The sequence below is a fragment of the Bubalus bubalis genome, chromosome 18 (assembly GCF_019923935.1).
Source record: "Bubalus bubalis isolate 160015118507 breed Murrah chromosome 18, NDDB_SH_1, whole genome shotgun sequence".
Lineage (NCBI taxonomy): Eukaryota > Metazoa > Chordata > Mammalia > Artiodactyla > Bovidae > Bubalus > Bubalus bubalis.
In genome coordinates, this window is record NC_059174.1 from 13,653,148 (window position 1) to 13,669,402 (window position 16,255).

The window sequence follows — 16,255 nt, forward strand, 5'->3', positions numbered from 1 at the left end:
CCCGGACTTTTTCTGGACCCCTTGAGACTTTAGCCTCAGGGTTCCTCCCCAGGTCAGAAACCAAAGGAGTCTGGGGACATGGGGTTGAGCTAACTGAGAGTCCCAGGACTGCTTGTAAATGCTACCTATTCCCAGCCTCTAGAGATGGCTGGAACCTGGCCACCGGAGTCATCCCTTGGCAAGGACATGGCCAGCGTCTCTGAGCAGCACCAGCATCAACAGAGAAAACTGCAGGACAGCCCACAGCGGCTCCCCTGGGTGCCGGCCTTCTGCCCAGGAGGCCACCCACCTCCCCAAGCCTCAGGGGACATCCGTGAGATGGGGTGGGGGCTCAGCTGCAAAACTGTGAAGACTTCAGACGAAGCCATGTAAAAGTGATGTGAAGTGACACACCCCCCTGAGGGGTCACCATCAGTCCCCTAGGTGACCCTCCATCATCCTTCTTTCCTGGGGTATGGGCTGGAGAGAAGGGGGCAGAGGGAGCGGGGCTCACCCAGAGAAATGGGCAGAACAGACTCAGCATCAGGGTCAGGGCTCCCCGCACCCTGTCCTCTGCCTGGCCTGCCCTTGGCATGACCGGGGCAGCCGAGGGCCCCTCTCAGGACATGGGACACAGGGCCTTGTCTGCATAAAGGGTTTAAATGCGAAAACAACAAAAAGCTTAAAAATCACTTCCTTAAGCTGAGTCCGTCTAACGCCTGGGGTACAAGGTTCTAGACTCTGTCCCAAGAGCAAAGCCTGAGAGAGAAGCAGGACTCAGAAAATGAAGACGAGGGGAGGAGAGCCCTGGGCGAGCAAGCCCCCAGACCCACTACGGCTTCAGGGACCTGGTTCACAGCGCTTCCCACCTTCCAGTCCGGTTCCAGAACACAGCGAGAACTCTCCCTGCAAAGGAGCACAAGGTATGCTTCCAAGAATTGTGAGCAGCAAGATTGGAAAAAAACTAACTGTTCCGGCCAAGTTAGGAGCCCTTAAAGAAATCACAGTGTATCCTGCAGTGGAGGCTTCAAAGCAGTTAGAGACCCAAGCAACTCTCTGTGTATCAATATGGAACAATCCATAAGATACAGTGTTACAACTGGGGAAAGCAGCCCCCCTTGGATCCAGCCTGCCGCAGATATTCCACTCTCTGGGAGGCACACAAGCCTTAACCAAGCTTTGGGGGATACTATCAGATAGGAGGAACAGCGGAGAAGGCGATGGCACCCCACTCCAGTACTCTTGCCTGGAAAAATCCCATGGACAGAGGAGCCTGGTAGGCTGCAGTCCATGGGGTCACTAAGAGTCGGACACGACTGAGCGACTTCCCTTTCACTTTTCACTTTCATGCGTTGGAGAAGGAAATGGCAACCCACTCCAGTGTTCTTGCCTGGAGAATCCCAGGGGTGGGGGAGCCTGGTGGGCTGCGGGCTATGGGGTCGCACAGAGTCAGACACGACTGAAGCGACTTAGCAGCAGCAGCAGGAGGAACAAAGGTTGCTGAAATGCCCTTTTGTGTGTGTGTGTGTGTGTGTGTGTGTGTGTGTGTTTGCTGCACACATGTATCATCTATTCACATAATAAATTCTATATGAGCACAGTGGGGACAGATCCTCAGCAGAAGAACTTTCCCACCTGCCAACTTGCCAAGTATCAGGCGGGGGGAATCCTGGCTGTTCAGTAACACAGATTCTAATTCTTTGCAGAGGAGGACGCAGGGGCCTGACAGGGGGACGTCTGCTGCCAAAGGCCAGGCCAGGCCTTGAGGGTTCCTGATTCCAAGTCGAAAGCCATTTCTGCCCCACCACCTCATGGCTTGGCATCCTACCACATTTGTTAATTAAAACAGAAATTTAACCACTATGGAGAACAGTATTAAGGTTCCTTAAAATCTAAAAATAGAGCTACCATATGATCTAGCAATCTCACTCTTGGGCGTATGTCCAGAGAAAACCACAATTCAAAAAGACACAGGCACCCCAATGTTCACTGCAGCACTATTCACAACAGCCAAGACATGGAAGCAACCTAAGTGTCCATCAACAGAGAAATGGATAAAGAAGATGTGGTCCATATATACAGTGGAATACTACTCAGCCATAAAAAGAGTGAAATAATGCCATTTGCAGCAACATGAATGGACCTAGAGATTATCATACTAAGACAGAAAAAGACAAATATCATATGCTGCTAAGCTGCTAAGTCGATTCAGTTGTGTCTGACTCTGTGGGACCCCAGAGACGGCAGCCCACCAGGCTCCCCCACCCCTGGGATTCTCTAGGCAAGAACACTGGAGTGGGTTGCCATTTCCTTCTCCAATGCATGAAAGTGAAAAGGGAAAGTGAAGTCGCTCAGTCATGTCCGACTCTTAGCGACCCCATGGACTGCAGCCTACCAGGCTCCTCCGTCCATGGGATTTTCCAGGCAAGAGCACTGGAGTGGGGTGCCATTGCCTTCTCCGAAATATCATATGGTATCACTAAAAAATACCAGTGACTTATTTAAATAAGTTACAACTTATTTACTTATTTACAAAGACTATTTGAAGAAACAGACTCACAGACTTTGAAAACAAACTCACGGTTACCAAAGGGGAAACAAGAGTAGGAGGGATAAATTTGAGGAGTTTGGGATTAACGTATACACACTGCTGTATGTAAAACAGATAAACAACAGGGACTGACTGTACAGGAGAGGGAACTCTACTCAAAATTCTGTAATAACCTATATGGGAAAAGAACATGGAAAAGAATGAGTGTATGTATGTACAACTGGCAACTGTATACCTGAAACTAACACAACATTGTAAATCAACTACACTCCAACATAAAATAAAAATTAAATTAAAAAAATAGTACTTTAGTCGTGAAAGAGCAGAACTGTCAGGTCCCCCACGGAGAGAGGAAGGGCCAGGGCAAGAGCGTCATCAGAGGGGATTTCATCATTCAGACCTAATTTTCCCCAAGGAGATCACAGTTATCCTTACCTGTCTCTATACTTACAAATTATTTCTGAAAGAACCCAGATACTCATGAACAGATGAATGAGTAAACCAAATGTGATCCCTCCACACAATGAAACATTATTTGGCCATAAAAAGGAAAGTCCTATTGCTACTACAACCTGGATAAACTCTGGGAACATTCCGCTCAGTGAAAGAAGTCAGATACAAACGGACAAGTATTACACAGTCCCACTTAAGATCTAAAATAGACAAATTCATAAAAGCAGAAGCTAGATTAAGGGTTCCTGGGGCTGAGAGGAGGAGGGAGTGGGGAGTTATTACTTAACAGATATGGTTCTTCCTTTTGGGATGATGAGGAAGTTCAGGAAATAGTGGTGGCAATTACACAACACCATGAATGTACTTAATGCCACTCAATTGCATGCTTAAAATAATTCATCTCGTGTTATGGATTTTGCCCACTTTAAAAAATTAATGTGGGGGATTTGCATGTAGCTAAGGTTTTCCTGTAGCCTACACTGAGGCTTCCTCCACCAGGAGCCTCCCTGCTGCTGCTGCTGCTAAGTCACTTCAGTCGTGTCCGACTCCGTGCGACCCCATAGACGGCAGCCCACCAGGCTCCCCCGTCCCTGGGATTCTCCAGGCAAGAACACTGGAGTGGGTTGCCACTTCCTTCTCCAATGCATGAAAGTGAAAAGTGAAAGTGAAGTCGCTCAGTCATGTTCAATTCTTAGTGACCCCATGGACTGCAGCCTACCAGGCTCCTCCGCCCATGGGATTTTCCAGGCAAGAGTACTGGAGTGGGGTGCCATTGCCTTCTCCAAGGAGCCTCCCTAGAGGCTACCAAGTTGTCTGTTTCTTCCGGATGCTGTCTTCCTGATTCCTGCCCAGAGACTTGATGAGATTGGGGATTATTTTTTAATTTCCCCGAGTACATTCCCACTGAGTCTCCCCAGACCCCCTTTCCTGGAAACAAGACCAGGAATCGATCCAGCAGAGAATAAGCCCAAGTCGTGTTCCTGTCAGTGGATCCCAGGCCAGGCTCTTTCTTCAGGACACGTCCCCCCAGAGCCCCCTCCCATCCACCTGCCCACGAAGGCCTAGCCCTTGGCCCTGTCCATGCTCAGGACGTGACTGGACCACAGTCAACACTGGTGCTTGGTTCTGCACTCAATGCTCCCAGCTGGTCTGGAATCTGACCGCTGACCGCACGGGCCAGCTGAGTCCAGAGGCTGGAAATCGGCGCCTACAACACAGAAACATGCCTATGGGGCCTGTGGCCGCAAGCTCTTCACGAGCCATCACCAGGAATGGCGTGGGCACTAAACCCACACTGTGGGAAAGGTGGCCTGCTGAGTAACTGCGTTTTCCATGTGAAGCCAACGTTCAGAAGTTGGTCAGTGGTTTCCCTACCCCCATCTCAGCAGCCAAACGACTCCAGCTGGACAGGATGACAGAGGGACCAGGCCAGAATGGCCTTGTGGTGCTGATGGCCCGGCCCCAGGCGGCAGATACTTCCCAGCTGCAGCAACAAACCGGGCCAGCGCCCAGCATCCTGTGGCTGACAGGTCAACAGGGACAGTAGGCTGAGGGGCCTCACAGAGGTGACAGGCATGGCTGAGACTCACGGCTCTGCCCAGCCCCCCGCTCTGCCAGGGAGGGCAGTGGAGGGGGACTATGCCCACAGCAGGGGGCACTGGCAAAGGAGAGGGGGTGGCCAGGGGCGGAGACAAGGCTGAAGCACAGCCCTCCACGTGAACTGGGGTCATTTCCACCATCAGATATTTCTTGGGATTATGAGGGTAGGGATGCTGTGAAAAATGTCCAGCACCAAACTTGCACAAAGCAGGTGAGTGAGGGAACAGAGGAGGCAGGTGACTGTGGGCAAGAGTGAGATGGCCTGTCACCCCTTCATCGATTAGCACCTGGGGGCCTGGAGTCAACATTTCACCCGTGGTTCTAAAGAAAACTGGGGACTCCCTGGTGGTCCAATGACTAAGAGTCCATGCTCCCAATGCAGGGGGCCCGTGTTCAACTCTGGTCTGGGAACTAGATCCCACATGTCCCAACTAAAGATTCCACAGGTCACAACTAAGACCTGGCACAGCTGAATAAATAAATAAATCTTCAAAAAGAGAGTAACACACGTGTTTGTTTCTAACACCTGAAGAAACTGAGCTCAGAGAAGGGGTTGCCAGGCCCAAGGACAGTCCAAACTGACCTGTCCCCCTCTGCCGGGTCCCAGATGCAGCAGAGGCTCAGGCTGGCTTTGAGGACTCCAGGGCCTCTCTGAGCAGAGGACCCCTGCCCCCTCAGATCCCACTCAGGCTACACCGAGTAAGGCGTGACAGGCAGACGACAGTGTCTCTCATCACTTCTGCATCTTCTTCACCCTGGTTTTTGGGGAGATGGTGGTGTTCTGAGCTTCCATTGCCCCAGCAACATGCTGAAGGAACCCAGGGCAAACCACCAGGGTGTCCCAGGGCAGCTCCTCCCGCCCCTGGGCAGAGCAGCAGGCAGATGCTGCCCAGGATGCAGCAGCCTCAGCGACCAGGCACTCCAACCCGAGCCTGGCAGGACAAGGTGGGCATCACCAGGTGAGCAGGTCAGCTCGTGGTCCTGCTGGGTCACACTCACCCCTCCTCCCTTCCGACACTGTCCGATCTCAGTAGCCAGGCTGCCGCAGCCTCCTCCAGGCCTCTCACCCTACAACATCCTCTGCCCAGCAGTGGACTGGTCTATTGTTAACACGGATCTGCCTGCCGCTTTCCTCCCCACCAGCCTTGGAGAAAGTTCGAACTTGATCACAGTATTCTGCGTCCTCTGTGGGCTGGTGGTCACACCTGTCCTGGCCACACTGTCTGTCCTGCCTTCAACTCCCAAAGTCGTGGGCTGGGCCCTCCTCATCCAGTCCTTGGATGTGCCAGCTTTGCCCCGTGCTGGTGACCAATCAGTTCTCGCACCTGAGCACTGCCCTAGAGGCAGCAACCTGTATGCTGGCCCTGCGGACACACAGAATGCCCTCCTGGGCGGTGCGCTCACCCGCACAAGGGCACACAGCATCGTGTGGGAGAGTCGGCCTGTGGCCTGATCTTGGACCTGCCCACTCCTCTCATCCAAAGCCAGGGGCTTGTGCCCAGGTGCCTGCAGCAACCCCTGCCTGGCGTCAGTCCACCCAGGCTTCCTGCCCAGCCAGGACAGTGTCTGAAAATCCTGCCAGCATGCGGCTTCCACTGCCCTCAGGAGAGACCAGATGCCCTCTGAGGCCAAGCCCGCCCCCTCCCACCAGCAGATCGCCCTCACTGCCTGGGCTCCGGGGGCCCCTAGCCCAGTCAGAGCCCACGGCGGCGACCCCCTGGGTGTCACTGCACCCAGTCCACCTCGGCTGGGTCCTGTTCCCCTTTATATACTTGTTCAAGGTATGTTTCTGCACTGGCGGCTCCCCGAGGTCCCCTGTGCTCGGTACTCCGAGCACAGTCGGCATTCCGCGAATGCTGGACGAACGGCGGCCTCACTCCAGCCCCAGTTCTCAGCACCAGCTTACCTTCCACTCGGCCGGACTTGAGCCCTCAGAGGCCGGACACCCCCCTGCTCACGGGCGGCAGGCCGTCAGGGCGTCAGAGGGACGTTTACAGCGCCTCGGGGGTAGTCCACGGGCCGCGGCTACCTCAGGAGGGGTGCCCACCGCCACCCTCCAGGGGAGGGAAGGAACCCCGCTGGGCAGACGCTGGAGTCATCTGGCTTCCGGAGACAAGCCCCTCGGTCTCAGGAACGTCTCTGTTGTCTCAGGTTGTTCACGCAGGTTTAGGACGTCTCGCCACGTGGGGCCACCCTGTGGGCAAACGGTGCGCCGGGAGGGCAGCAGGCGACAGGACTCGGGGTGGTCAGGGCAGGCAAGCTGGAGCGTGACAGGACCCTGGGGCTGTGGTGACCAGGTAGCCTGGCGCCCCCTGGCGGCCGACGCCGCGACTGAGGTACTCTGTCCGGCGACAACTCCAGGAACTCTCCTGGAGGCAGCCACGCCCCTGAGGGCTCGCCCCGCCCATCACGTGGTTCCCCACCGCCTGGGTGGGCAACGCCACGTGACGGACAAGCGGGCCCCTAGCCTAGCCCCCACTAGTCCCGGGCCTGCGAGATTGGCAGCTCCAGGGTGCGTCGCTCTCATGCCCCGGGTGGTGCGCGTCCACTCGAGGGCTGCACCCAGGATTGGCCCTCACCTTCGGCCGCCTCTTCTTGCGTCGCAGGGCTCTCGCACCGTCTGTTCTTTGTGTCAGGTCCCTGGTCGTCCACACCGCTTCTGCCTGCTCCTGGCTCCACAGGCCGGTGCGCAGTGGGGGGCCTCTGGCCTGCTCTTGCATTTGCCTTTAGCTAATTTTAACTCTTTTTGCCCTTATTGGAAAAATTTAAGTCTACTTAGAATAACTTGGGCACGTGATTCCACTCTTCCAATTTCATGATTTCAAAATAAAGATCGAGTATTTCCATGACAGTTTAGCTCCAAATTGAGATGTGCTGTCAGTGTGAAATCTGAGAAGGCAACGGCACCCACTCCAGCACTCTTGCCTGGAGAATCCCATGGAAGGAGGAGCCTGGTAGGCTGCAGTCCATGGGGTCGCTAAGAGTCGGACACGACTGAGCGACTTCACTTTCACTTTTCACTTTCACACATTGGAGAAGGAAATGGCAACCCACTCCAGTGTTCTTGCCTGGAGAATCCCAGGGGTGGGGGAGCCTGGTGGGCTGCCGTCTATGGGGTCGCACAGAGTCGGACACGACTGAAGCGACTTAGCAGGAGCAGCAGCAGTCAGTGTAAAATACAGGCTTCACTTCATATGATTGGTACTAGTGATGAGTACTTCGTGATGATGATGGTAATAGTAAATTTTATATTGACTTGTTGAAATAACATGTTGGAAATATGGGTAATTTATCTCACAACTGTCACCTTATCCTTTATACTTTTTTAATGCAGCTACTAAAAAATTTAAACTACACTTGTGGTTCTAGCTACATTAGTTTTGGACAGCACTGTGGCAGACACTGACATTGGAGCAAGACAGTCCCCCACCCCCACCCCGAGCTGCTCTGAAACTAAGAGGGCTGGTGACAGTATCTGTCATCATCACGTGAGAGTCTCAGGCTCAGTTCCCTTTTCCATGATTCTCACAGTAGCCTGCTGACACCAGGTTCCTTTTAGGTCCCCCTGGTATGGACGAGGAGACTCAGGCCTGGGGAGGGGGGAAGGGGAGACTTCCTGGGTCACTCACCCTGGAGCCAGTGGCTTCCACTTTGTCCCATCCTGTTATGGAGCCCAAGGTTGCCTGGTGGACAGTGAGCGAAGTGCAGATGGATCCTGGCTGAGATCCAAATGTCTTCACTGAAGGTGAAAAACCGCCTCCATACGTGGCCACGGACCTTGTGTGACAAGCCAAGACCACTAAATGCCCCCTGGTGGTTGCCAGTGGGGGCTTTTGGCCAGGTCCATGGGAGTCCCCAGAAGCCTGAATTCCACAAGTCTCTGACTGCAGAAGAGCAGCAGACTGAGAGGCAGAGGTAGGAATACAGACACAGCTCCCCAGTGTACCTGCTCTGTGTGCCGCGAGAGTCGGTTTCTTCACCCAAAATGGGAGACCACTTGTAGGGTGAGACAGATAAGGCATTCCAGTCACAGGGGCCAGGGCCTGCACACAGCACACCTCAGCAGAGGCCAGCTAGTTTTGTTTTCTGAAACTGTGTAAAATCCATAAGTGGCTACATACCCCGGGTAATTGCTGTGACGTGTAAATGGTGCCAAGGTACAGCACTAGGGATCAGAGACGCAGGTACTAAGGTGGCAAGACTGGCAGGAGCAGCAGTGGGGTTGGGTGGATCCTAGGGAGGTCAGACATGGCTGTAGTCCAAACTCGGAACCTACTGCAACTCTTCGTATTTTGCAGTGTGGCTAAAGTGATGGTGGTGATGTTAATGATGGTAATGATGGCAAGCCCCATCTGCTTGAACTGGCTGTGGTTCGAGCACTGTGCTGGGCACTTCACCCACACTAACCCTCATGGGCCAAGTAGTATTACCATCCCTTGTTACAGATGAGAAGACTGTGGCTCGGGTGATGCAGCCACCTGTGTGGAGTCACATAGCCAGATTCTACTTGGGCTGTTTGACTGGAGATCCTTCACCCATTCAGACCCCAGCTGTACATCCCTAAAAATTACTGAGGACCCTCTAGGGGCTTTTGTTGATGTGGGTTATAGCTATCAATATTTGCTATACTAAAAGAGGCTTTAAAAGCCTATGTATTAAATCATTAAAAATAACAGTGATGGACCCACACTTTAAAAAAATGAAAATGAGTTGTACTTCCCAAGACAAAAAATGTTAGTGGAAGAATGGCATTCTTTTGCTTTTTGTCAGTCACTTTAAAGTCTGGTTGAATAGGAGGTGGCTGGATTCTTACAGCTGCTCCACATCCAGTTTGCTGTGATGAGCTGTTTTGGTCAAAGCATATGAAGAAAATCCAGCCTCACATTGGGGATGCTGTCTGGGACCAGGGCACAGTGACAGGAGTGAAGCACCAGATTGCCGGAGTCTGTAAACTTCAGCTTGTGGCCTGATGAGACCAAACCCTGGGCTGAGGAATTCTGCAGGAAAAGCAAACTGGAGACCATGACAGTCCCCTTGGCCAACCTCCAGGTTGAAAGTTTAGGTCAGCCCACAACTAGTGATGTTCCTGTATGTAGATCCAGAACAGGCCTGGCTGACAGAGATTAAGCCCACAGGCCTCTCAAGGAGCTGGTGGAGGGACCAAACTAAGTCACTCCAGTCAGGGATGGGGGTCACCTGGGTGGGCACAGGCTCTGGCTCACCTCAGATGGGTGGGCTGGCCAGCAGTGGGGGCATGGGTTTGAATTTCAGTTCGGTCTCTTGCAGGGTCTGTAACCTGAAACAAGTGGCTCAGCCTCTCTGATCTCAGTCTTCATATCCATGAAATGGGCATATCTATAGAATCTATGTCCTAGGTAGCTGTGTGCATCAGATGTAGCAGTATATATAAAGCTCTCAGGACTAGACCCGGCACGTGGTAATCACACACACTTTGGTCATTAATATTCAATGCCTGAGTCCCTTCTCCTTGTGGTCCTTCGTCACTCAGTAAACACTGGTTGACCAAATGACTAAAGGCACAGCCCCAGATCTCCAAGTTTCTGCAGGGTAAACATCCACAGACAAGGACCCTGGCCCCTCTGCCATTTGGTCTCTCTCCTGTACAAGCATTTCAGCCAGACTGTCCTCTCTGAGCATTCCACACCTACAAACTAACCTGACATGTCAGAGGAAACTTGTCACAGAAGGGGATCTTCCCAACACAGGGACTGAACCCGCATCTCCTGCATTGGCAGGTGGAGTCTTTACCACTGCACCACCTGGGAAGCCCCAAGACTCCTTGGGTTGGGAGAAATAGAAATCCACCCAGGCACTTTAAGCAAAAGAGGCAGATGTGTGGGAAGGAATTGAGGCTATCTCATAAAAACGTGGGCCTCACAAGAGATCAAAATGAAAAGTATTAATAACAATCTGAGTTAGTTCTTCTCTGGGGCCACAAGGCCCTTACTCTGTCTCTACACACATGGTGAAGGTGGCGGTCCTCCTCCATCTCACTTTTTGCCACCAGAGAAGACAGAGGGGATTCCAACTCCAGAGTCCTGGGTCCCAGAAAAGGTTCTGATTGGCTCAGCTGCCCCTCAGACCAGAGGGCCATGTGGGGGAGGGCTGACACACTCCATCACTGCAGGTGGGTGGGCAGTTCTCTTGAGAAGTAACTGGCCCCAGGGTTAAAGTCACCCCCAAATGCCTACTCTCCAGGGTGTGTATATATATATATGTGTGTGTGTGTGTGTGTGTGTAAAATATCACCGTGCTATACAGCAGACATTAACTCAACACTGTAAAGCAACTGTATTTCAATAAAGTAAAATAAAAAAATTTTACTAGGTGACACGAATACACACACCAAAACAAAACTGTAGCAAAATGTAGCCTTATAGCCTCGGCCCACGAATAGCTTGCTCCTGTCTGTTAACAAACTACGGATCTAGTTGCGGACACCCTTTATTACATACGGGAAACGATGCTTCTATATCCACCTGTCTCGGCGGCTCCCAACTTTCTCACTCTTGTCATTTTGCAAACAGCAGCCCGACAGATGTTTCTGTTCCTTTAACTTTTCTAAAGGCACAATTCACACCCTTTACACAAACCTTGGCAAAGATGGCAAAGTAAAACGCCAGTCTAGTCTCAGTTTTCACCCCCTCCCAAAGACAACCCTTGTGATTTAGTTTCCTCCCAGACCTGCGGTCAGACTTCAGGACCGGGCTAACTGCATTCTTCTATGATGGGAATTCCACAGATACGGAACCTGCCAGATAGCCCGATAATCACGTTCACCCTTAAAGAAGTGTGCAATTCATTGGTTTCGGTCGGAGAGGCGCACCCCCCCTGCCTCAGCGTCCGGGTCCACACACAGAGCCTCAGGCCTGGCCCAGGATGCGCCTCCCACATGAACAGCGCCCTCCAGTTCCGAGCAGCCTGACGCCAGCTCTACTGCACCGTATTAGCTTAAATTTCCGCTGGAAGCAGCGTACCATTTCCCTCTTTGCCAGGACAACACTGGCTTGGCGCCCACTCGCGCAGACCCCGCCACGGCCTGGAAGATAGCAGGGGGACAGCCAACGTCCCCAGCCCTCCCAGTGGCGCATGCGCGGCAGGCGCAGTCCGAGCCAGAGCGGCGCGAGAGAACCAGCGCGCATGCGCCCGGGAGCGTCCATTTCGCGCCAACTCCCTGGCCGAGGTGCCGATGGTCCCGCCCATGGCAGGGGCGGAGCCAGGGCGCGGCGCGAAAATCCGCGGGAAGCGCGGTTCCACTTCCGTCCGCCGGCCCACCACGGTGCTCCTGCTGCTCCAGATCCCGCCGCTCCCGCCATGGCGCAGCGCCGCCTCACCGACTTCTTTGCACGCCGCCGTCCCGGGGACAGCGCCAGGCTGCCGCGCGCCAAGCCGGCGTGGCGCACCCCGAGCCCCGCCAAGTCCGCGCCCTGCGCCGCGGCTCCGGGTCCCGGCAGCAGCCGCAAACGCGCCCGCCCGCCTGCCGAGCCCACGCGCGACGAGCATGTGCCGCCCGCGCGCAAGAGGCTGAAGCTGCCGGCTGACGCGGTGAGAGCGCGGGGCGCGGAGGGGAGGGGGAAACTGAGGCCGGGGTGACGGACAGACGGGAGGGAACCCGTGGAGAGGGGATTGGTGCAGGGCGGGAAGGAGGCGGGGCTGCTGGAGAGACCTGCCCTGGAGGAGGGCACCGACAGGGGGCCTGGAAGCCCGGGGTGAACCAAGATCCACCCCCAGTGGGAGGAGGGGCTAGGCCAGGTCACGTGCACCTGGTAGGCGGGGTCCTCCCTTCCAGAGGACGTCCGAGATGCGGGGATGCCTGCCGGGTCTGACCGATGTTGGAAGAGAGCCAGCGGGCTGGTTAACACCAGGGTCGTCTGCAAGACTGGCCAGGGGTCGGGCCTGGATGACTCGACCTGGCTGTGAGTGGGCGTCTCCTGGTTAATCGAGGGGACTGGAGAGACGCTTTCTGGGAGACGGTGCACCCCAGGGTCTTGTGGTTTCATCACCTTTGGGGTCCTTCCCATCAGGTCTCTGGCCGCAGTTCCCCGGCTGCCCCTGGCTCCCCAGAGCACCCTTCTCCCCAGAGCAAGGAGACAAAGAAGGCTGCCCGCTCAGCTGGTGGGCGACCCTGCTTGGCAGCCCGGGAGAACAAGGTGAGGAGGCTGGACCGAGGGGAGGGGAGGTGGACTAGAGTGGGCTGACAGGCGGGCTGACGAACCCTGTGTTCACAGGTCCCTTCAAAGGTCACCCTATCTGAGCTCAAGTCGTGCCTGCAGCGGGCACAGGAGCTGGGGGCACGGGTCCAGGAGCTGAAAGCAAGTGCACAGAAGGATGCTGGGGAACCCAGCGCGCCAGAGGATGAGGGACGCCTGGAGGGGCCATGGTGAGTCCTGAGTGGGTAGGCACCCCAGGAAAGGGTAAGCTGATGGGAGGCCTGATGAAGCTGGGCTGAGCTGGGTGTAGGGGGACAGGATTGCTCCTTCCAAGGGTGTCAGCATAGTCCACAGGTCTCAGCCTCTGTCAGAGGGGCCAGTTACTGGGTACCTTTTGCCCGGCTGCATGTCTGTCTTCCACCCCCCAGGTCATGTGGTTATCATATGCCTCTTAGAGGCAAGGAAGCCAGGGCTGGAGGTGGTCGCGGACCTCCCTGGGTGACAGCTGGGTTTGAAGCCATGCTTTTGTCTCTGTCACTTCGTCGTTCCAGGGAGGCATGTTGGGGCTTTGTAAACTGAAGTATAGTGTATCCTGGGGCAGCTCTGGGATCTCCCCCGCCATTCTGCCTGCCGTTGAGCGATGGAGGGGGTGGGTCTAGTGCTTCTCTCACAGCCCTGCTCCCTCCCTGGCAGTGGAGAGCAGATGCCAGCCTACCAGCGATTCCATGCCTTGGCCCAGCCGGGGCTCCCGGGCCTTGTGCTGCCCTACAAGTACCAGGTGCTGGCCGAGATGTTTCGCAGCATGGACACCATCGTGGGCATGCTCTACAACCGCTCCGAGACTGTGACCTTCGCCAAAGTCAAGCAGGGTGTCCAGGACATGATGCACAAGTGAGCCAGGGCCTCGTCCTGCCCTTGAAGTCTGTGTGCCCTCTGGCCCCGGCTTTCTGACCTCTGCACCCTCATCCCGCAGACGCTTTGAGGAGCGCAATGTGGGCCAGATCAAAACTGTGTACCCCGGCTCCTACCACTTCCGCCAGGAGCGCTTCGTCCCCACTTTCAAGGATGGCATCAAAAGGTCCGATTACCAGCTCACCATCGAGCCGCTGCTGGACCAGCGTGAGTGTACCAGGCCTCAGGTTCCTGACTGGGACGCTGCCCGCTTTGAGCATGGGTGTGAGGTGGCAGGCACTGGGCCTCATCTGAGACCCGCATGTGTGGGCTGGGTGACTGGGTAGGCCTGGCCCCTGGGCTCAGGCCCTGATTCTTCCTGCAGAGGCTGGCAGTGCAGCCCCCCAGCTCACAGCATCGCGCCTGCTGCAGCGGCGCCAGGTCTTCAGCCAGAACCTGGTGGCCCGAGTCCGGGAGCATCACAGGGTGAGCAGGTGCCCCAGCTTCAGTGCTTAGTTGTCCCTGCTATTGCGGTCACATCGGATCCACAGGCAATGGGCTCCTCCCAAGGCTGAATCCTAGAGTTCTTCTAACTGTTCTCCCTGGCTGTCTTCTACACATGGGTGGCTGTAGGGCTGGGCAAACTGGGAACTCAGGGCTGCAGCCTCTGGCCCCCGGAGGCTTGGGAAGAGTCCCAGAGATGCTTCTGGGTGCTCTTTGCTTTGCCCCCAGCCCAGCTGAGCCCCTGCAGCTCAGAGGTGAAGTAACTTGCCCATTGTTTAGCTGGGACAGGAACTGGGCAGATGTGCCCAGGGTCACCAGCTGCCCCCCTTCTCACATAGGCCTTCCTGGCCTCCCTGAACCCCCCCATGGAGGTGCCAGAGGACCAGCTGACACGCTGGCACCCCCGCTTCAATGTGGATGGGGTGCCTGACATCGAGCCAGCTGAGCTGCCCCAGCCGCCCGCTGTGGAGAAGCTGACCACCGCCCAGGAGGTCCTGGCCCGTGCCCGTAGCCTGATGTCACCCAGGGTAAGGCTGGGGTGGAACAGCCTGACCCCCATGTTGGTGTGTGACAGGCTCCACCTTTGGCCACGGGCCTCAGAGTGGGCGGACGTGCCCTTCCCACTGTGGAGCACCACCCACCAGCAGGCACTGCCCTGGGCAGGCGAGCATGGGCCCTGGATGTGCTGGAATGAACCTGGGCTGGATACAGGGCTCCTGGGGGCTCCCCTGCAGCTGGACGGGGGAGGCTTCTCCTGACCTCTCCCTTCTTACTTGTCCCAGATGGAGAAGGCCCTGAGTGACCTGGCCCAGCGCACAGCTGAGCCTAGCAGCCCCAGGTCCCCCAGCCTGGCACAGCCAGCCACCCCGCCAGCCACTCCACCTGCTGCCCCACCTTCTGCCCTGAAAGGGGTGTCCCAGGCCCTGCTGGAGCGAGTGAGTGTTCAGCGTCTATATGGTGGGTGGGTGTGCAGTGTGTGTGTGAGAGAGGGATAGGCCCCTGAGCACCCATGCCCACCTCAGATCCGGGCCAAGGAGGCACAGAAGCAGCTGGCACAGATGACACGGCGCCCGGAGCAGGAGCAGCGGCTGCAGCGGCTCGAGCGGCTGCCCGAGCTGGCTCGGGTGCTGCGCGGCGTGTTTGTGTCGGAGCGCAAGCCAGCACTTACCATGGAGGTGGCCTGTGCCAGGATGGTGGGCAGCTACCGAGCAGCCATGAGCCCTGGTGAGTGCAGAGTGAGGGTGGGCACCGTACCCTTGGGGTTACCTCCTGAGGCCCCACGGGACTTGCCTGTTCTCTCAAGGCCTCTGGTCCCTCAAGGCAGGGCAGCCCATGGTGGGGTCTCCGTGGGAGCACAAGCTGCTGGGCGAGGCTGCAGGGTCACTGTGGCATCTTCTCCTGTCTTGTTATGGGAGGCTTGACAGGGTCCTGGCACCCAGCCTCATGTTCCCCTCTCTCTGCAGGGGAGATGGAGAAGCACCTGCAGCTCCTCTCTGAGCTGCTGCCTGACTGGCTCAGCCTCCACCGCATCCGCACGGACACCTACGTCAAGCTGGACAAGGTCGCCGACCTGGCAGGTGTCATGGAGCAGCTGGCCCGCCTGGCCCGTGCAGAGGAGACACTGTGAGCCCAGTGGACATGTGCCGGGCCTGTGTCTTACTCCCTTTCGGAAAATGATGCACTTTGTTCTCCCTGTCCTGAGTCTCATGAGGGCCAGGCTGGCCTGGGCTCAGGCTGCTGAGCTAGAGGGTCTCTGGTGGAGGCCTCCTGCCTTGTATACAGAATGCAGGGAAAAGGGGGGGGTGGGGGAAGGTAGTGTGACGGCCAGAGTTACCCTCTCGGGGGCCCACAGGGGCTCCTGGAGGACCCGGTATCACACATGTTCCCCACAGAGGGAGGCCTATGCAGAATCTGAGATTGAGTCTCCCTGCAGCCTCCAGGAGGAAGCAGCTGTGCCCACCCACGCCCTGGATCTTGTATTTGGTCTCTAGACTGTCAGATAAAGTTGTTGGAAGTCAGCATGTTTGTGTGATGAGTTACAGCAACAGGGGAAGGCAAGTTGGGGTGCCCCTGTGCGTGCAGACAGCTCACAGGGCTTGAGAACCAC

The 16,255-nt window shown here is 55.9% G+C and overlaps 1 protein-coding gene across 1 annotated transcript; it reads left to right on the forward strand.

Moving 5' to 3' along the window:
• The first annotated feature begins 11,783 nt into the window (after positions 1 to 11,783).
• Positions 11,784 to 16,167, forward strand: CDT1 (chromatin licensing and DNA replication factor 1). Its single transcript, XM_044931167.1, has 10 exons — positions 11,784 to 12,148; positions 12,628 to 12,753; positions 12,832 to 12,983; positions 13,447 to 13,644; positions 13,727 to 13,872; positions 14,030 to 14,130; positions 14,487 to 14,675; positions 14,931 to 15,083; positions 15,171 to 15,372; positions 15,612 to 16,167. The coding sequence occupies exons 1-10, from the start codon at positions 11,918 to 11,920 to the stop codon at positions 15,773 to 15,775; spliced, it is 1,662 nt and encodes a 553-aa protein (XP_044787102.1). The 5' UTR covers positions 11,784 to 11,917; the 3' UTR covers positions 15,776 to 16,167.
• The last annotated feature ends 88 nt before the right edge of the window (positions 16,168 to 16,255 follow it).

Coding starts and splice junctions, on each gene's coding strand:
- CDT1 (XM_044931167.1), top strand. CDS start 11,918: ATGGCGCAGCGCCGCCTCACCGACTTCTTTGCACGCCGCCGTCCCGGG. Junction 14,676..14,930: donor GTAGCCTGATGTCACCCAGG/GTAAGGCTGGGG, acceptor TACTTGTCCCAG/ATGGAGAAGGCCCTGAGTGA. Junction 15,084..15,170: donor CCCAGGCCCTGCTGGAGCGA/GTGAGTGTTCAG, acceptor TGCCCACCTCAG/ATCCGGGCCAAGGAGGCACA.